Below are 22,091 nucleotides of genomic sequence, written 5' to 3'. Positions count from 1 at the left end.
TATTATGGCCTTGAGAACAGGACGCTGGTCCTGTATTGCACCATATGCAGAGATGACTAGGTTAATGTCCAAGGAAGGCAGTATGCATGCAGCTCAACAGCCTTTCAGAATTTCCTGCAGAAAACAAAACCTTCCAAAACACTGTGGGGGGGGGAAACCACAGATGAAACAACAATGAAAACAAAAAGCCACTGCAGACCTGTGTAAATAAATGGTGAAGCTGCTTAAACCCCAAGGATTTCTGGTTTGTGGTGCTGGATTAAAGAGTAAAAGCAATAGCCTAAGAGATTCTGCATGTATTCTGCTCTAAAAGGAAGCATAACGCACAAAAGAAAGATTGGCAGCAGAAAGAAGATCCAGTGTTTGGGGATCAGTGTACAACTATTAAAACTGAAGTGCTCTTTAAGAGGGTTCTCCAACATATAGCCTCTGCGGGGAAGCTCTGGAGACCATTTACAAAGCCCTTTCCCAAGCTCAGGGCACCACTTAGTCTTTCTTGGCCACAAAATGTTATCTCTGGCTGTTTAGGATGTGTTCAGAGTCGTCAGTCCTCCGTCCTCCCAAGGAGATGGGGAAATCTGTGAGGCCAACAGGCCAGCAGACATCTGAGGAACAGCTGCTGAGAACTTTAGAAGTTCCAGGGACCTCAGAGTTGATTAAAAATAGAAATAATTTAATCAAGGTCACATTTCTCCTCAGAAAGAAGGAATTCTCTTTAAATACACAGTATTTTGTTACAGTTAAAGTACTCCCTGTGCTGGCAATTCATGGGCCTTGGGAAAATAAATACTTTCAGTTGTTCTAGGCCATCCCATTTCAAGATCATCATTTCCAAGGGAACTGAGAGATCAAACATTAACCTCAGCAAGTGGTCCCATGTTTCAGTGTCTGCCCCATAACCCAAGCAGGATCTTCCAGCTACCTCTTAGCACAAAATTCATACTGGATCCTTGAGTTGGCTTCTTCCTACCAATATTACACAGCTCTGCTCCCTTTTTTGATTAAAAGTGTGGGGGGGAAATTCCAGAGAAAGGAAATTTAGCAATGGGAATAGTTCCCTTATGCACACAAGAGATGTTTCCAACTCATATACTTAATAGTTAAAGAGCTAAACCAGATTTAAGCCCTTAAGCAGCCTTATTTGTTTCTGGAAGTACTAAGCTCCTTCCCTACTGTTAGTGGGAGCTCTGCATGTCTGGTGGTTTTTGGGAGAGCATGAAGATAAAATGAAATCACAGGTGAGAAGACACGTTCTTTTTAGGTCCCTTAGTAATACACAGGATTCCTGTGGCCTGAATTAGTTAATTCCTAAACTGCTGGGACTGTCAAGAAAACTGTGCTTTTGCATTCCCTTCTTTCTGTTCCCTTCTGTTGGAAGTAAATTAACAAAAGAGGTTAGTTTGTGAAACCACAGATATTCACATGCTTAGCTAAGAGTCATCACACTTGGTGGTCTGGAAATTTTTAAAAGGACACAGAACTAAACACAAGCTGGACAAAAGGAGGAAAGGTACTTTTAGTCACTCTGAGCACAGAACACAAATGGACAGATTGAATTTTCCTAGCATTAGCCACAATAAATGCATCCCAGGGCATGAAGGGTGACAGAGCAGAGGAACAAGAACATATTCTTGACTGATTTTGAAGGCTTTGTTTGTGCCCAATGGCTTAAGAAATTTGTTCATCCTTCCTTGGAGACTACATTTGTAATGCTGTACCATTGCCAGGGTGAGTCAGAGGTTAAGTTACTGGCCCGATAAATTCCAACAGCACAATTTATGTTCACCTGACCTACGTACCTGTGCAACATATTGACTCAAATATTAGAGTAAAACGAAGGACCAAAGATCTTTTGCATCTCGCCTTTCACCACTCTGAACATGGCACGGCCCTGTAGGATCTTGGGCAGAATTCTCTCCCCACAGTTTGCCAACCTCAAACACTTATTTTTAAATATTTCTTCCTCCCTCAAATTGTTGTTGTTCCCCCCGTTTATTTTCTCTCACAGGCATCTGGAATATCTAGGCAAGGTGAGTTTGCTCTCAGTCACCATGCACAAAGGCCAAGGTTCATCAGCCTCTTAAATCACACAACTACACTGCCTTCTTCAAATGCTCTCCTAAAATTCCAAATCAAGCATCAAGAATCATGAAATAGGCTCTAAAAAGTACGGGAATGAAAACAGATATATCAGAGCTCTTCTGTTGGCTAGTGTTTGAAACTTCACCATAGCATCTAGTTCACTTCTCAGACATTTTTTCCATGGTCATTAGATGTATACACACTTCTATTTTTTAAAAGCAGCTCATATTTTACATATCCCCATCAGTCTGAGAGATGCGGATCATAAAAGGCACAGTGAGAAGACACAGTAACATCCAAGTTTATCCAGAGAACATTTATCGACCAGGCACATTCATAATGTCTCTCACCAGAGCTTATGACATGTATCATAACATCAGGGAAGGGAATGCTTCAGTGATTTGTAGAGGCACTGTGAGCTTTATTCTTCTTCCAGTCAATGACAGTTGAGGCCAGAAGTGCCTGACCTGCCACAGAAATTCCTGGGCTTAGTTTCTAATTGCATTCTTTCAGAAACTACCTGTTCTGAAAGTAATGGTTAGTACCATTAAATATTCACAATAAGCATATCTCAACTGTCTAAAATTCAAAATGAACAGATTAAATGCACATCTAGTCTTACAACCAAAGTGAAAAAACAACAGAAAGCATTGGTCACAGAGCTGTGAATCCAAAACAAAATTCCTACTCATTACTTTAAGATGAAGTATTAGCACTCATGGAAAACATGCATATATTTCAGAGCACCAAAAAGGGAAAATAAATTGGGGGAAAAAAGAATAACTAAAAAATGCATAAAATCTTGTGGGATACAGTTTTGATACAAATACTAGGGACAACTGAAAGAGGAATAACATTCTTCAGAATCTAATTCTGCTAAATCTCAGAAGCTTCAGATATTAATTTACAAAACAAAACCTACTGAGATTCAATCCCAAAGCCCTCACAGAGGCATCCCTTTTACCTTCTCAGAGCAGCCCTCATGGTCCTTTTATTCTTCATCATACCCTCTTAGCCAATCCTAAGCCCAGTGAGCCCATCTCATCCCAAGTGGTCAAGCCAGAATCTTCAGCTTGAACCACCAGCTAAGCAAAATAAAAATTAAGTAGCTTAATTATATGAACTGCTCAAGCTAAAGCTAAAGAGTAAAATTTCACTGAATCATTTCTCAGAGTCTACAAAACTTCTGAAAGTATTTAAAAACTCAAGGACAGATAGTCCCTGCAGCAGCGCGCTCTCCTTCTTTTTAGAAGCCAGTACAGAAATCAAAGGCCTTTAGAATTAGCAAGAAAAAAACACCATACAGAAAGCATCCACAAACATTTCTCATGTTGAAAATTACAACATACTACCCATTTCCTTTTGCAGGGTGTCCCTTTTGCAAAACACAAGGCCTTACAGCCAGCCAGAGCATGCGACAAAAACCCTCAAGCGTCCATGAGCAAGTGTGTTGCTCCCAAAGGGAAATCAATGAAGATAAGAAAGCACAAAAACAGTTGAAAACTCTTCCTCCTATTGTCAGGTTTTGACCAAGTCTAGAATTAAACACAAGACCTTACACAATGCTAAGAGCACTAATTCCTTTTACTGCACCTTGGTGTTCTCACTGTTGCCACTCCTCAAGTTTTCCTTGTCCTCTGCTGTTGCTTTCTTTTTCCTGACAGCTCCAGGTGAATTTTGATGTCAACTCTTTTTCTCATATCACACTATATCTACATACCTCAGGGCTCTTTGGATGTGTACAGCTTCCCCCCCCCCCAACATGGAAGTGAAATCTTCTGCCAAGCATGGCAGGTATGGGATAAAGTTGTTCCAAAGCTGCCAAGAATTCTCATGGTGAGAATTTCTCTTTGTGAAACATATTCTCTACCCATAGCTTTGTTAGCTGCTCTTCTGATTATTACTTTCCAGACAATGAACTCCACTGTTCAAAAGACTGCAACAAAGGTGAGGGACCACCACACAGTCACCCTGGAGAAGCCTTTGCCACACAGGTCCAGGACTCACATGGTCTTGGGTCACGCCCAAACTTGTTGGCCCAGAATTCTGCTGAGAGGGAAGTCAGCAGGAAAAAACTGATGGGAGCATGATTTGGCCCACAAAGATTAAAAGTTTATCTGTGTAAGATGTTTTGCAAGGTAGGACACAGAAATATATAAGGGTGTTTGGAGGAAAGAAAGGGAAAGATAAATGGGGAAGTAGTAGGAAGGATCTTTTTTTTTTCCTCCAGATAATAAATATAAGCTGCCCCTCAAAAAAATATCAGTCACTGGTGTAAGAAATCCCTGAGCCAGCAGCATCCATTTAAAAGGGTTAATGGAAAAATTTGGGATTTGTAGTACCTATTTCTCCAGTCATTTGTTCTGGTAGGAATAAGGACTCACTGAAGGGACATTGAATGCTTGCCTTTTAACAGCTGTGAGCCTGAAACTCAGCAGGGCACCTTCCCTACCTCCTGACTTCCCTAAGGATTTCACATCTTGCCCCACGGAGATACAAGGGACTGGACAGAACAGAGGTCTGATCCTGTCAGGTAATGTCTAACTTGCCTGCTTGGGTTTTCTCACCTGCCAACCACAGAAATAAACGCTTCAAGTGTGAGGTATCTGGCATCTTATCAAGGGACTATAAACAGAAAAGGGACAGGGTGGCTTAGCTTCTTTTCTAAATTTCAAGTTTATGGGTTTTTTGGGGGGATGGAAGGTTGCAGTGAATTTTCACTGAGTACAAAGTTGTATATTAGGGGTTGTATAGGGCAAGAACTTTATCTTAGTAGACCCCAAAGCACTATGTAAACAAGTCTTAGGCATTTGTGTAGAACTCAGTGTAATTACACTAATTATGCAGCGAAAAAAAAAAAACCCACCCAAACAAATCAACCCATTGCACTATTGCTGAATGCTGAACTCTTCTAAGCAAAACCCTGGGAGTTAAATTAGAAGCAACGAAGTTACCCAGCTGGAAACCTGATGGTAAAACACTGAGAAGCCATAATTCCCCACATTCCATTGCTACCAAGAAATCATACAGCCCTTTCATAACTAACTGATAAGCCCAGAAGTAGTGCATTTAGCCAACTATTGAAAGGCAATGTTGCTTATTGAACTGGGTCAGCACCTGTGTATATCTTTAAGGAGTAACAAATAGAGCCTGCCTGGTTATCTCCAGCTACTGTCTGCTAGATGGCACATCACAGTACAAACCACCACAGAGTTCAGGACTAGGAAAAAGGTTGCTATGTGCAAGTTACAGGATGGAAAGGAGGTACTGAAGTTAGTTACTGCATGGTGCAGTGAAAATAAACCTTTGGTTCACTTGTTTTATACTGCTGGAAGAGTAAAGGAAGACACTCATTGCCATCAGGTTGTAGGGGATCTGCAATACAGGAGACTGTTGCTTTTGACTTCGTAAAGCATCTGCTGATGTAGGCTGGGGTGCACATTAAGACAGAGAAGTGTTGGCTGCTTCTCTTAAAACATGAGGAATGAAGAGAGCTATCTTTGGTAGCTTTCTTTATGAAATTTCAAAACATGAATAGCTTCATTAATCCGATTCAAAACTAACTAGAAGTGAGGTCTGTATGTAAAAGTGAAAGTCATGAATGCATTTGATGTATTTTAAGTAAGGCACTGAACTGCAGTCATTATTTACAGATCAAAGAAGCTCCAGCAGTGTCCTGAAACAATCTAAGTGAGAATGCCAAAATCTGATTTCATCCATGTCCATATGTTGCTTTGAACTCATAATTCACAGAATTGGTCACTATATTGAACTAATTATCAAGCTTAATGCTTGCCAAAGTTTGATGGCTGGGTTCCCTTATTAAAAAAAAAAGTCAGGTTTGAAGGTAAGCAGAATGATATATTGGAAGATGTGCAGCCTTTATTGAAATCTGGAGAGAAAAAGCAATGAATATATAAAAAATAAGCCCTCCCTCCAAAAAACCAAACATCATTTATTTTTCTAAATGGTTGCTGAGACAGATTAGCAAAATAAATAGTTTGCATTAACTAATACATATAAAAACAAAGTGGTTAATTCCTCCTCCCCCATAGGAAAAGTTTCTTGTAAGAGTCAAGTGGAAAATATCTAAAAATCTAATGAGGACATATATTGTACATGGAAGTAAAATCAAAGCAACAATTTCACAGCACAGCCCAATACATTTAAATTAAAATACTAATAACAGTTAAAAGAAACACTGAGAAAGTATTTTTGCAGGCAGGAATATATAAGTGTGTTCTCATATCAGTAAAGACTTTAAAAATTACTGTTTTGCCAATTAGTTACAGTGGTTGGAAGTGACCACAAACATTAGTTTGCCAAAGAAGTGATTTCAGGAATCACACAGCTTAGGCCATAATTAAAAAGCAATCTATGGGAAATAGGTTATTACCAGTATTTAGCAGCTAATTTGTTAGTTAATGCCCTAACAAAGCTTTCCTTTGATTGCAGCGGAGGGGGGAAACAACTTCAAGAGGATTATTTGCTGTTAAGACTTGTACTCAATTGCTGAGAATGCTGATGTGCTCCTGCAATTACAATTGCATAGCAGTCACTGGGAAAGCTGGAGGGATTCAGCCTGTGCTGCAGCCAGCAATTCACACATGCAGGGCAGAAGTCCGGCCTCTGAATTTTAAGGACAATTCGCAGAGTACCCTCACGAATGTAAGTGTTCGCTAATTAATAGAGAGGTGCAAGCTGAACGTTCCTTGGTGCCAATCACACATTTTATTTTGTTATCACTCACATCAATGTGAGTTTTTTCCCTCCCTATATTATCATAGAATGGTTTGGATTGGAAGGAACCTTAAAGATCATCTAGTTCCAACCCCCCTGTTACAGGCAGGGACACCCTCCACTAGACCATGTTGTCCAAACCCTCATCCAACCTGGCCTTAAACACTTCCAAGGATGGGGCCTCCACAAGTTCTCTGGACAACCTGTTCCAGTGCCTCACCACTCTAACAGTAAAGAATTTCTTTCTAACATCTAATATTCTTTAATTCTACTTCTGAAGGAGCAGTCACATAACTGCTAGAGTCTCTGGATAGCATTTTTCATCAAGATAATGTGATACATCATTTGTTTTTCCTTCTGACAAAAGTGACCACTCGAAAGATATTCATAGAACATAACACAAAATATCGTATTTAATGGAAATAAACAGTAACCTACAAATATATTCCATGTACAGACAAGTTATAATTGACTCAAGTTATAAGCAGCTACCAGCACTTGTTACTATCTCCTATCATAGTTACTATCCAGCTGATCAGGGCAAGGATTCAAACATCTCACTAACCCCAGACTTAACCTCAGTCACAGGAAACCTAACCTACAAACTTCTAGGTAATAAGGCAGAGGGGAAAAAATCCAAACTCACCCATACTTCTGAATTGCTTTTCCTGCCAATACTACCTCTTCAGACTCTTATTACCATATTTCAATTGCAAAGACTTTCCTATAGCAAAAATTGTGAATCAAAATATATTTAACAACATAACTGAACCTAAGGCATACTTTCTATGCAAAGGTTGGTTTGGGGAGCTGCAGCTCCGCTGACACAGAACCTCAGGAAGCCTTCAGCTGCAAAGAGGCCCATTAATCATATTTATCAAGATTGTCTACCCTGGCTTTCATGCAGTTAGGGGAAATGTGCTATTCTACTTCAGCAACAGGGAGCAAGGCTAAAACAAACTGACCTAACCGCATGGGTCATTTCCAGAAATAGAAACTATACTGGCAGCACAGCTGTACAGGCCAGAAGGCAAAAATGTTGGGAGGGTTGAAGAAAAAGGGGGGGAAAATATCCACCCAAAACTTGTGAGGTATATAGCCAGTGGCAAAATTATACTAGGCCAAATTTTGCTTTAATTGGCATTCAGTACATTTAACATCAGCAAGACAAGATTCAATTAAATGCCTCATGGTCTTATGTTTTCTTGCACTTCAGGATTTCATATCAGCAAAAGCAAGAATGGAGCAGATAACCTCCCACCAAGGTATGAGCATATTATTTATTCTGATATGTATGGATACTTCTTTATTTACTCTCTTCTTTTTAAGTTAAGAGACTGCACAATGCTAAATGCAAACACAAAATACAATGTACTAGCTGTTCTCACATGGAAAGCAGAGATAATATCCTGACTTATGTTTCTCACTTTTTTGGGGGGTTTGTTCTGTCTGAAAGAGCACTGAAAGATCTTAGTTTACTCATGATAGAAATTCACCCGCGTTGCATCTCATGCGTCACTAGCAGCCTTTACATGGGAAAGATTCAAGCCTAGGATAGCCAGATCTGGTGGAGTGACCCGAGTATTGCTGTATCTGCAGCATGATGCCAAAACATTCAGGCCAAGCTCTACTTATTGTAGCTAGACCTGCTGGCATTGAAAAACAAGAACACAATTTTCACATATTCAACTAGCATAAAAAGAAAATTTGCAGACCTGACACTTTATTGGCTTCTATAAAATTAACAGAAAAATAAAAGCTAGATAAGAGCCTGGTTTAATAGCAGTATACACACCAGGCCTGCTTTGCCTACATTTCTATAAAAATAATGAAAGTCACATTACCACCCGTCCCTCCTCTTCCATCCCCCACATGCATTTCCAACTACATTCAAAGCGACATGGAATTCTCAAATTAAGGTGCACACCACACGGGCATTATCCCAAAGATTATAAAGCTTTTGTATTTTTCTTAAAAACAGATAAGCTACAGCAATGCAGAATCTTGGCAAAAACTGATGCTAAATTACAATTTAAGATAGCTTACTACATAACCTACAAAGTCTCAGCACAAATGCTGTAATGTGTCATGATATACAACCTCCTTTCTCTTATGATATCAGCATTATTCCACTGGGCAAGAATACACAAGGAATGCTACAGACCTATGAACCTTATACAATCAATTCATATAAAATGAAAGCCTAGTCAAAGTTAAAAAATAGGAATCCATAAAATCATTCCCAAACTAAATCTCACTCCATTTACTCACACAAGTTAGTCCCAGGAAGTTCAATGGGACTAGTCCCCAGAGTCAAATAAAATTAATAACATTTCAAATTTTATGTTTCCTTTGTAACTGGGTAGAGAGGCAGGATTAAAGCAAAGTCAATTCCAAGATCCACAGGTCATCCCAAGATTAGATCCCTTGCGATAGGCATTTCCTTGGGCTGGCACTGCAGCAATTGCAGGCGTTGTGTGCCCTCTAGTGTAAGACAGCTCATAGCACTGAACTCATCATGCCCATAGCAAGGAAGAAACAGAAGAAATGTCACTGTGCTACAATTTTATTTTATTTTTAAATAGTGGCAAGAGTTCCCATGCCCAAAATTAACAACTACTCCCTTAAGTGGCCAAAGTGTTTACTATAAGGATCAATTGCAAGTGCACTCCCAAGATCCCCCTTTAAACAAGCTTAGAAAATTGTTGCACCTATTCCGATCGCTAAAACTAGCCAAGTCTGGCCCTTAACGTATTCTGAAGCTGGGTATGCACTTCAGTATTTTCTTCTACACTCAGAACAGTGGAATCAATGCCTATTTCCTGCAAGATAATAAGATAATCTTTCAGAAAAATTCAAGTATGATCTGTATTAAGCACTTGGAAGAACTGTTTTTGTAGTAGAGTCTCCCAAGCGTGTCTCTAGCCACGCTTCCAAACTTTATCGTAACTGTGATAAATGACAGAAGCTCTCTGCTGCAGATCTGGTTTCTTTTTCACACCTTCACCATAACCTTTGGGTTTCAGATTCAACTTTTCAGTTTCATATTTCTCAGTGGATGCCTAATATTTATATATAAACATTATATGTAATTTAAACAAGGAACATAGAAAGCATGATACACCTAAGGAAATATACAAAAAATCTAGTGATGTGTCAGGGTTGGGTGGAATTATTTATGGTCAAATGAAGGCATGGTTCCAGCAGCAGCAGTCTAGCAGACAGTTTCCTCTCTCCTACATGCTTTAGCTACATCATTCCAAATCTGCTGTTGCATATTTGATTGTACAGGTGAAAGATCATGATCACTACCATTTTCAGAAATCTACACAAACAGTAATTCAAGCACTAAGGCTCCCACCAAAATGAGCACCACCAACAGGCACGTTATTACGGATACACACAGACCTGAGTTTTCATATTGCAGGTATGGATGACATTCTTAAAATCAGTGCTGGGATGATTTAAGAGGAGATGGTCCCCAGCTGCCTGCCTCACTCCACTGCCAGAGGTTCCTTACCCTGTACCAGAAGAAAGCAGTATACATCAGGCCCTCCTTTGAACTCCAGCTCAAAGCCCCCAGCTTCCTGCTACTTTAAGCTACAGAGATGCTAACCCTGGAACGGAGAGGAGAGGACCCTCCCAAACAAATCACTAGAGCTCATGTGTCGATGCCCTTAGACCTCCCTTTTGCTGAACTATTTCAACAAGCTACAGAATATGAAAACATCTTTCTGATGAAAGAGAAAGCAAGTTGACAGCCACCACTCAATTTGTGGGTGGCAATTTGCAAGTGCTAAAGGCTCTCAGTCACTGTCAAGCTCAAGGGCAAGCAGAAAACAGAGAGCCTGGGCTCCTGGTCTCACGCCAGCCCTGCTCCCCAGAACTCCCACTGTGCCCCCAGGTCCTGACGTGCATCTTCTCTTGACCAAAGCAGGCAACTCAGGTCTTTGTGTTAAAGCAGAACTGCTGATTGAGATAACATCATACAAGGAATATTGGGAAAAAGCTTTTGATCTTGGATTGCTGATTTTTTAACTGTGCTTCTGGTTTTTAGCAGATGGAGAGAAACAAGGTAATAGCAGCCCAAGTATGAAAACCAGATAATTGCTATCAATACTGACAGCAGTGTGATTCTGCCAGTGGAAGTCTTCCACTGTAAGAATCATGCTTTGGACTATTTCAGGCAAGAATTTCACCCTTGAAAGACAGTCCTGTACTTTTAGAAAATTGCTAAATTGCTTGTTGTTCCAGACCGATCACACACATTTATAGGACTAGTTGCTTCAGAGAATCCAAGACCCTTGACAAGGTATTATTAAAAACACTACCATATTTTACATGTACATGCATCCATATCTCTCTGTGCAGATTTTATATAAACAGATACACCACACACACATCTTTTAAGAGTTAGAGAACTACCCACTTCAGCACATACAGAAATTGTTTCACTTACAAGCAAAACACAGTCTTCACCAAATAGAGCCCAGCAACCCTTCAGCCATAAGCAGGATTACTCTACAACTTAGTAAAACAAGAAATCTTGACTCCCACTGAGAACTACAGAAAGAATTTAAACAGACAAAATACAGTTGCCCATAGTGGAACGTAGCTGTGGAATTAAAACCAAAAGCCACCACTCGGCCAAAAATTCCACAAATTTTTCTTTGATTCTTTCTTTTTTGCTTTTAAACAGTCACAAGTGTTAGGGCTGGCCAAATTTTACCTAAGTACGCACAACTGGCTAACCCCATTAGACAAGTAGTGGCTTCCCCTGACTTCAGTGTCATGCTATCAGGCTACAACAACTGAAAATTCAAATTTATTCCATTAACTCTAATATCCTTAGCTTGCCTTGGAAAGCTTTAAAGATGTTACTCATCCAATGACACTATCAGATAGCTTTTTTTTTAAAAAAAAAGCTCCCTTGTAAGCACTTTTATTTGCTCGTTAGTAATTTTACTATTTTAAGCCTTTTCTCCTCCTTTTATGATGAGGACTCTCTCTTGGTACCTTGTTAGAGTCCCACATTCTCATGAGGGAAAAGGATGCTTTTTGTGTGTTCTCCACTTCCTGATTCTTTGTCATGGATAATTTTATTTAAATGGGAAAATCCCCATTCGCCACTGGAAATAGCATGTGGAGTGTGCTCTTCAAACCATTATGAAACATGTAAAAATCAAAAGCAACCAGTGTAAAGAATACAGTTCTTAGGTTATTTAAAATAAATAAAAACCCAAAGAAACAAAAATAACACAGCATTAAGAAAACCAGAACAAAAGTTAGGCATTTTCTTCTTCCCAACTTGTTCTTGCCCACAGTGTTGCTACTGACCCATAAAACATGTTCCTACACCATGAATGCTGCAGAAAACATCACTTGCAAAAATGCTTTAGTAAGCTGCTTAGGAGAATGTATGGAAATAGTATCTCTATTTCAAGCATGCAGTGAATACGCTTGCTGCAAGACTCTGCTTGCATACACATTCATTTGGAAAGAATTCACATTATCAAATCACACAAGCCATTTTTAGTTCACAGTTTTCAAAGCGGTTTTTCTGTTCAAAGATCCTCGATGCAAGACTGTCATTTTCAAAATACAAAACCACTTTGCATATATGAAATTATTTTCATCTGACAATATCCACTGATGTCAGACAGATGCAATAATTGTACACTCCATTGGCAGACTGCAAATCGATGGCAGCAAGGATGACTGCATTCTGCTTCTAACCTGTATGTATGGATATTGCACCTAGCCTGAGAATGAGAGAGCGTTCAACTGGAAAATCTGAGATCATTGCACATGCTTGACAAAAAAAAAAAGGACACACATTCCCCCCTAAACTTCAACAAGGATTTGCTTTAGATCTCTGTCCACCCTGGCCAGTTTATTTGCCATTCAGGCATGTCACAAAACCTATTTCCCACAACTGGGAAATTAGAAAAAGCAGAGTTATTTTGTGGTCTGTAAAAGTCATTTATAAGTGCTTTTTGAGATCTCCATTCTCATTTCCAAGTACTATTCCAGCATTTGCAGGGAGAAGGTAATGAGCATAACCTACAAGGGAGAAGGACAGTTACTCCTTTTGTCCATTTATCAGTGTTGCAGTCACGAGATAGGATGTGCCTGAGCCCTTATCCTAGAGCATGGACACGTCTCCTGCTCTTAACCCACAAGAATTACCTTTAATCCTTATAAACCTTGCAAAATGAAAGTCCCTTGAATATAGGTATCTAGAAAGATACAAGTGTAGAAGTGATACTAGAGGGATACAATTCCAGTGATAGGCTTTCCAAGACAGTAGTGTTGGGGGTGGGGGAAACAGCGACTTAATTTTCAACTTTCCTCCCATTAATCATGTCACGTAACTTCTGCACAATTTTCCACATGGCAGGGACTAGCTAGTTAATCCATTTTACAGTTCCTTTCCCTTTCATGAGACTGTTGTTGTTCTATATGGAAACACTCAAGCCAAAGAAATGCTGTTCGTTCAGTAAAAGTCAAGAACTCCAGTGTTATGGATCCTGCCTAGCAAATTTCTGGTTAAACCTAACTTATCTAGAATTACAAAATAAAATAAAGCCAGCTCAGTTTTCCAGAAGGTAACAAAAGACAGATACTGCACATATTTCATTAAGGAGGATGTTTATTTTTTCAAACATTGTATTAAGATAGTGTCCTGTTTGCCTATTTCTATCGACATCTGCTCTGTAATACACAGAAAGATAGAAGATCAAAGTTTTAATTGTGCACATAAAAGAATGTATTAATAACATTCTTTCTGTCCTACAGCAACAGAGATAAACTTAAAAAAAACCCTCTAACAGCTCGGAGAACAGGATATTTATGTAAAGATGTCCTAACAAAAGGAAAGCATGCAGAACTACCTCTAGTGGATAAACAAACTGGGCTCCCTGTTTGCAGACTGTTCCCAATCGAACTCAGCCCTCAGAGATCCCCTCCCTCCCTCCCTCAGTCAACACAGCCAACATAGCTGGGTTTCACATTTTTATACAAACCCTTCTCAGTATTCTTTGTTCACTGACCCTTTAAATTTAGGAAAATGCAGTAGGTGTGCCTTTCAGGCCCATTTTGCTGCTAGTTGCTTTAGATTCCCTCTCCCAGGTAGTAAGTTATTTAAGGAGGAGGGTTTTTTCTTGGTCCTTTTTCTGCAAGCTCCTCTTCATCTGTATAGGCTGCACTATGTATCCTCCATATCCCTTTTGAGAGACACAGTATAACAACACACTAGTTCTGTGGCATACATACAAACAGTACCTCTTCCTCAGGAGACATCATTACTTCTTGGCTTTCCAAGATTGGAAAAAGCCCGAATTTGTTGCCTGTTTCTCACACTGCTGCCAATCATTAATGCAATAGCATACTTTGCACTAGCTCCCCCAAATTAATACAGCATGGCATCCTCTCTCCCTCCCAAGACAGCACTAGCTGCCTTTATTGACTTAGGGCTCCGATTTGCATACACTGAAGGGAAATTAAACCAAACAAAAAATCCAAATCAACACACAACTGTACTAAAAAAACTAGGACTCCCAAAAGTGATGACTAGGTTATCTCACTGAAAGTAAGATCAATAGCATGCTGTACAAGAGTGGGTTCAGATTTATCAGTAGTTTTCTTTCAAATTCAGAGCTCCAAGTTCTGAAACAATCTTGTCAAATAAAGCATCATCATCTCTACCTAAATGGAGGCCACCACAAGCAGAGAGCCTGAATCATCTCAGAAAAGTCCACAAGGCAACAGAGAGGACAAGTTACTTGGGGCTACCTGCACAGCAAAGATTATCATTTGAAACATTCTCAGCCTCCTTTCAAGACATGTGTGAATTATGAAGAGCCAGTCGTCCTCCATCCCTTTTGTCCTTAAGGAAGAGTTTAATATTAATTTTAGCTCATTTTGAATCTACTTCTGGGTCAGGGCCCAGTCCATCTGCGATATTTTTAAAAGTGACAAATTAGATTAAAAACACACAGAACACCCACTCAGGATTCACTCAGTTCTTCCCTACTATGGGAACTCACGACAGCAAGGACACTACAGTTAACTGTGGAACTGCTTGTGTGAAGCTGCAACCTGCACGCAGACACGCAGAGGGTGAAATAACTCATTGTACAGCGAGCTGTGGTACACAGGGAAACCAGACAAGGCACTTCCTTTACTTTTGTGTTGTCCTCTCATTCACAATAACGTCCTTTAAGGCATCTGCTAGAGTCCTGTAACATTAATGGAAATGGAAGAGCTCCAACGGGAACTCATGGGTTTCTCTCTTTTTCCCATGAACTGAACATGATGGAATTTTAACAGATGTTCTACATGGTCATAGTTAATAAAATGAATTATGCAGGAATTAAAAATCTGGCTCCATTTGCTTATATAAGATCTCAGCAGCAGAACTACATTCCCATTAAGAAATTCTAGAGGATTTACAGTGGATTTATAGTCTGCTCCTGCCTTGTTATGAGATGGCTGGAGATTTTACAAATGAACCCATCTCTTGTGAAAAACATGAATAAATTTACCTGTTCATTGACTGTTCTCAGTAGCACGATCCAGTTTCCACACCATGCATGCTGATACACTACAACCATAGAAAGGGACAGTTCTCACTTGGATTTTCTTTGGAAATGACATCATGGGAATTCCACATCATTTCACAGCCTCCTATTTCTGCCATTTATTCAAAGTCTCATTCAGCAACCTAATAACCATACTCCCGCTTTGTGCTTTATCACAAAAGCTTTCCTCTTGGAGCACAGACGTCACTTTTGGGCTACTACTGCCAACAGAACGATGCACTGTACCTCACTTCCCTTTCGATTTAGGATTAGTTCAGTGTAACTACATCAAAGGAAGATGTAAAGACCAAAATGTAATGGAGATGTGAGATAAGAAGCACCAAGAAGTATGTAGGTGAAAAAAGTCATAACTAAAACTTCTAAACAATGAGGTTCACTCAAAGAAAGTTATTTCCAAAAGCATTACATATTTAGCTATCTTTTCTCTTCTAATATTCATCTGTACAGAAAGTATTCTGATAAGATAAAGGAGGTAAGTGAAAGAGTGAGAATCAAAAATGAAGGATGAAACAGTTACCTTGCATCAGAACAGAAGCAGCACAGCAACTAATGCAAATTACATGGAGCAGAATAAGGCTGTCTTGAAAAGATGTACTATGAAACAGTAAAGAGACAAGGTTTCAATACTGCACTGCCTTTATAATCAGATTCATTTTCACTTAAGTCCAAGCAATCAGCAAGCAGATCTCTAGCCAGACACTGAAATCCACTTTATGCAATATGCAAAATTTTATCCAGATGCAACAACTAAAATTAACCTTTCTTACATTCTTGCTTAAGAATTTTGCCAGTGCAAGAATATCATCATCTGAAAAGCATCAATATTCCCAGCTTCTTCCAATTACATTTTTAAGTGAACAATCATGCACTGAAGCCCCTCTATCTAAAAATCCTACTCCACTGTAACTAAACAAAGGGGTTTGTGTGAGTAAAGAACCAAAGCATGTAAACAAACTCTGTAAGTATAATAGTCAGCTGGTATTAAATATCAGTCTATGTATGCTCTGCAGCTACCTGGATGTGTCCAATAATGAATTAATATAGATTTTTATCTGAAAATAAAGACTTTCTCTAAAGAAAGTAGTGTACTTAAAGAGAAGGGAAAATACCATGATTAAATGTCAGGCTTACAACAGTTCCAGCTGAAGGTTCAATATGCTATTCTTACTCGAGTAGACATTGCTTTACAATATTTAGTGTCAGAAAGATGCAACAGTCTTAACAGTGTTAAATTCAAAGATTTTTTTTTTTAAAAAACATCATCTCTGATTTGTTTCATATTGAAGAGAAAGCACATTTCACTTAGTAATCATTTATTTCTCATTCTATTGGACAGATTCTCCCAAAAAGCAATACTTCAACTGAAATCAGTTCTGAAGGATCTTTTATGAATATACATAATGGAGAGGACCCCCATTAAATTTCCAAAGTGCTGCCATTTTGAGTAAACAAAGTTATCTCAGCAGGGTCACACACTATGCCATGAATATGGTCTGCAAATTAATTACCACCCTGACATATGTCAAAACAAATTTTAAGGAGAATAGCACCCAATGGTAACCATGTGTTTTATCTACCTGTTAGTATGCAAAACCTGTATTCAATGGCATCTAAATTTATTCATTTATTCAGAACCCCTCAGAGAAATCGAAATGATTCGTTGGCCTTTTTTTGCCTGTCTCCAAATGAAATCTGAGTAAATAACATGTGTTTAGTGAGCCAGAAAATAAGTACAGGACAAAGCTATGGTGGGGATTACATTTCAGAAAAGCAGGTGTCATCTCTGTGCAAATAACTAATTTTTTTAAACACTTAAATCTGCTAAAATAGACTGCAATGCCCTATCATTTCTCAGCACTTTAAGGAACACTAAATTTGGTATTTCTTATTTTAGGTAATATCCATCTTCATTCTGCAATTGTAACAAGAGCTGGCTAACAGAACTGTCCTAAAACCAGTTATCAGCATGAAGAAAGGCTTTTAAAAGCAGAGCTATTGAATGAAGGCTTTTTTTAAAAGCCTCTGCAACTGGCTTTATCAAAGGTAACACAGCCAACAGATCTGATCCTGTGTTTGAAAAACAAAAGCAAAGATCCAAACCTAGTTTACTCAGTTCAGTTATAGAACGAGAGGACAAACCCACACATCACATTGAACACAGCAAGTAAAGAACCCTTCCTGGACAATAGGCATTATATTTTCATAGGAATTGAGCTCATCTCTATCTGATGTACTTATGGTGCAGCTTCTGCTTTGTCAAAAGATGACTCCCTGGGATCTGATTCTGAAATGGTTTTAGACTGGGAGTTCATCAGTACATTTTTCCTACTTCGTTTATAATCTTCCTTCAGTCCACACAGCATATCAAACACTTCCATAACGCTAATCCTGTAATTCACAGTACATTTATGAAGAAATTTTAGTTTAGGAACTATTTCTTGCTAAGCAGGCCAAAGTATTTTTAGCTCCAGTTTTTTTTTCCAACAGTGAAGACTTCTGATTTAGAGTTAAGTAATGCCATATCACATCTACAGACTGGATGACTAAATGCATTTCTTTCACACATTAAAAAAAGCAAGCACAATCCTCCCTATACACAGATGACAGATAATCTCTTGGCATCTGCTGACAAATATATTTAAAGAAAGACTAAATCCGTCTGTGCCAAACTTGGCCCGATGCCACCAGTTCACCATTGTTGGCATACATACTTCACATGATGCAATCACAAGACTTGAGAAAGTTTCCAGTACTGTACTTTACGGTTTTAATCAAGTTAACATATACATTTCCATCCTTTTACAATTTAGGAGCAACAGAACTGATAGGATAGTAGATGACTTTTTGCACGTATCCCAGGTTTTCTTAGTGCACATTATCAGACTAGTAACTCACCTAGAATGAAATACACTAGGATTTAGAGCTTATGGTTAGAGCAATTGATCTCAATTGTGCTATTATCTCTTGTTAGAAAACAAAGTGAGGCAAAGGAATCAATTTTAAAAAAAAATAAGACCGAAAGACAAGTGTTTTACCTCTCTTAATACTGTGCTTTTATAACCCCGATAAAGTCCTTGAATACCCTGTAAACCAACAAAAGAAAGCATCAGCTATAGGGAATTAGTTTGCCAAAGACCACAATTTATCGGTGATTACGAGGCAAGCATTACAACCTTACTGAGTGTCAGACCTGAACTTCTTGCAAATTGACTATATTGATTATAACATTGTCTACTGTATTCCATGATTTACAATGCCAAAGGGTTTTATGTTCATTTTAAAGATCATTTAACCACTGTTCAGAATAATCAGTTATAGAGAAGAAAATATACCTTACAGTTAAAATTAAAAAGGTAAGGCAGTACAGAAACACATTATTTCAAAACTCTACTTGCCCAATATTTTAGTCTAGAAGTATCCACTATCCCATAAATAATTTTGAAACTACCACTCTTCCGTTTAAATAGCTCATGCAAAAGGAGCCCATAGGATGGCAGCTTCCTACGTCCACCTTCTTAGCCTTGATTCAGCGCATTTATCAAGATAGATATTTTTTATTTTTACCCAGCTGATAATATTCGAAACAATTAAAATTTTATAAGTGTATAAAAAATTATGTTTAATATCTTATAGGACAGTTTATTCCAGTGTTTGGCAAGTCTTATGGTTCTCTGGCCAGCTACAGAGAAGAGGAAAAACATACAGTTTTGAGAGCATCAGCTTTTACAGCAGAATCACCAAGTCACAGACAGAAGTTCCAGCAACCCTCTTGTGCAGGGTTATCACAACAGTTTTCATTTACAAGCAAATAAAAATCAAGTGGATCATTTAAAGGTCAAGTTTGTTTCTTCCTTTTCCTGGCTTTTACACACGGAAATGTGTGTAACATTTTTCCCCACAGTGTTTTCAGGAGGCAATTTCTCTTACGTATTACAACTTTAAAAACACCCCTTGTGAGACTCAGTAAAAACAGTGGTGAACAGGTTTTTACAGCAAGGAACAGTGTCATCTTTTCAGTAGTTGCAAAAGCCCTTATTTTTCAGAAGTTACCAATACTAGATGAGCACTCATTTCCAGAGCTCCTACAGAGCCTCTCTGAAATGGTGCCTTTAGGACATACCCTCCAAAGCCTGCTTCAAAAACTGGAATCCATTCAGCAAACTCTAGATACAGCAGAAACTCGAGGATCTGCTGTTGCAGACAAGGACTGTTTGCATAAATACAAGCAGAGCTTTGGAAACTGGGAAGCTGAATTTTTTTTTTTTTTTTAATGTAGGGATCCCATATAAGAGGAAGAAAAAGTTGTTTAGAGTGTGCATGTAAGTTGAATGCACATGGGGGAGGTGGGGATTTGGTTTCCTTAAACATAGCATGCCAATCACTTTTGACAACAGAATAGATGGGAGAGTGCTGGGAGAGCACTGGGAGAGCACAGAACTGGAATAAAGTTGTAGGAATGCTTCTGGACGCACATGGCACTGTGCAAAGAATGAAGCAACTTCTTCGAAATTTTGCTCTGAACTCACCTCATGATACAAGGTGTGGGAGAGAATTCGGAGGGTACTCGAGGAAGGAGAAACCTGGGCCCTTTGCTTGACAACCTCAGATGGAACCCGTATGAGGCACGCAACCTGCAAAAGAACCATATGTTCAGAGCAATTCCTTTTGCTGTCTTACTCTTCATATAGTGGACACATTTGGAGATTGTTCCAAGTACAGAAATCTGAGAAATGAGGAAATAATTTTTGTAATTATTTCAGTTTAACTGAAAAACTGCTTATAAGCAGTTTATGTATTTGCTCTAAGAGCTATGTACTTTCTAAACACAAAAATGTAATAACAGAAAAATGGAAGTAACCTTGAAATTTTTAACTTCCAAACCAGAAGTAGATTTGGGTGAGGAAAATCACGGCTGAAACCAAAATTTTGAAGCCATCCTGCCTTTTGGCAGCCACAAGAATTCTCCCCCTCCACAATTTCAGAGATCTAAACTGGAGATTCACGACTTGAAGAACAATTACTTTCCTAGGTAGTTCCTTTATGCCCTCTAGTGACTGACAGCAAAAGACACCCCAGTCAGCTTTAGATGCAAACAATATATTCAAGAGTTACCTTAAAACACACACTGGATTTCATTCAAGGTGAAGCATCAGATCCATTCTTCCTGCACAATGAATTTACTAGGCAAGAAAGGCCCCTGCAGCTGGATGTAATAATGTGGCTGCTGCCACAAAGCTCCAGCATTTCTGAAAAAGCCAGACCTGGCTTTAAAACATTTACATGCCACTTCAGCTTCAGGTAAGAGTTCAGCTTGTGCGCACATAATTTTGAGAAATGAGAATCCTGAAGTGCCAGAGTTACAAGCCACTCATCTCTTTAGAAAATGCCTGTTTGTCAGCACTTAAACTTTCAAGAAGAGTTTGTCTTCACTTGCCCCCAGGAATACCTAAAGCAGTACTGGGACTGGAGGCAAAACACTGGAGACACAGTGGGCCTTTACCAGATTTTTGGCCTTCCTTGATCCCATCCTCTGCCAGGCTCAGGAACACACCGTGGTTTCTAGACATAAAGGTGATCACCAAGTACTTCAAGAGCAACCTAGGTGAAAGCCGCCCATCTGAAGTGGCAAACCAAGTTGCTAACTCAGAATCTCACATGTGCCAAAGAAAGGTCAGGAATTCACTGCCAGATTGCACAGAGACAGTAACTGGAGTGGTCATTTGTGGGTAACACAGTACAAGGTTTAAGTTCCATTTTCACAAAGAGACCAAGTCTGTTATCCTGTTACATTTCTACAAGTTTACCAGACAACAATATCCAAAAGTCATTACAAACAGATCTAACTCCATGTGCTCTTCAATTCTCAGGGTCAAAAATAACAAGTGACCCCAATCTGTCAAGAAAATAAGAACTGTCAAGTTTTTTGATAGTTCAGCATAAATATTTATAGAACTTCATGCTTCATAACACTCCATGTCCTTATATTAGCTTTTTATTCCTTAAAATATGGAGGCAGGAGGAAAGCTTTAAAAAGGCTCGGATGAAAACAATCTAGTCAATCAAGACCAGACAAAGAGCACAGCGTGGCTTCCTGACATCTGGGGTGCTGCAGTTTTGGCAGCAGAAGGGTGGCTACAAAGTAATGTCTCCATTTTCCCTGGCCTACTTGGGGTGCATTTCATTTCGAATTAACTTTGATGTTTCTCCCATTTGAATTTGCGCTTACAAGGGAATCTGTGGCTGCACAAGAACAAAAACAGTGATTACATTGTGCTGTTATGAAAGGAAATAAAGGCTCATGTCACTAGGGCTGTGCTGTCAGATTAGCTCCATGGGGCACTTCTGGTATTAAAAAAAAAAAAGCTGTGAGCTGCAACTGCCAACATCAGGCTGAATGGTGACATTTCTGCTGCGCACCTGAACTTACAGCGTGTTACCTTATTTGTTCCTACATGTGTACCTTACTATCAATAACAATCGAAGCAGTCTTTTGATGTCAAACACGGGTCTCTAAAGGGAAGTATGCAAGATTAAGTTCACACATATCTTATTAGCTCACAAGGTTAAAAAAAGTAACAAGCTGGGACAGATGGGTGCATAAAAGTCTCAAATCTATTATGCTCAGATCTCAATCACTCAGCCTTCCAGGCAATGCTGCTGAAGTTA

General features: G+C 39.1%; 1 protein-coding gene across 9 annotated transcripts in view; it reads right to left on the bottom strand.

Moving 5' to 3' along the window:
• SLC25A26 (solute carrier family 25 member 26) overlaps window positions 1–22,091 on the bottom strand; it is an 87,254-nt gene that overhangs the window by 47,217 nt on the left and 17,946 nt on the right. For 8 of the 9 annotated variants that reach the window (XR_012837057.1, XM_075762381.1, XM_075762383.1 and 5 more), the window contains exons 4-5: window positions 19,952–20,056; window positions 18,461–18,508 (exon numbers count right to left, since the gene is read on the bottom strand). The exons of the other annotated variant lie outside the window; for it this stretch is intronic. Coding sequence is in view for 7 of the 8 variants with exons in the window: in XM_075762381.1 (XP_075618496.1) it covers window positions 18,461–18,508; window positions 19,952–20,056 (153 nt within the window). In the remaining variant the exon portion in view is untranslated. The remainder of the gene's footprint in view (window positions 1–18,460; window positions 18,509–19,951; window positions 20,057–22,091) is intronic. 9 annotated transcript variants of the gene reach the window in all.

This window comes from Balearica regulorum, chromosome 10 (genome assembly GCF_011004875.1).
Source record: "Balearica regulorum gibbericeps isolate bBalReg1 chromosome 10, bBalReg1.pri, whole genome shotgun sequence".
Lineage (NCBI taxonomy): Eukaryota > Metazoa > Chordata > Aves > Gruiformes > Gruidae > Balearica > Balearica regulorum.
Note: the sequence above shows the minus strand (reverse complement) of the source record. Positions and strands in the feature narration are given on the sequence as shown.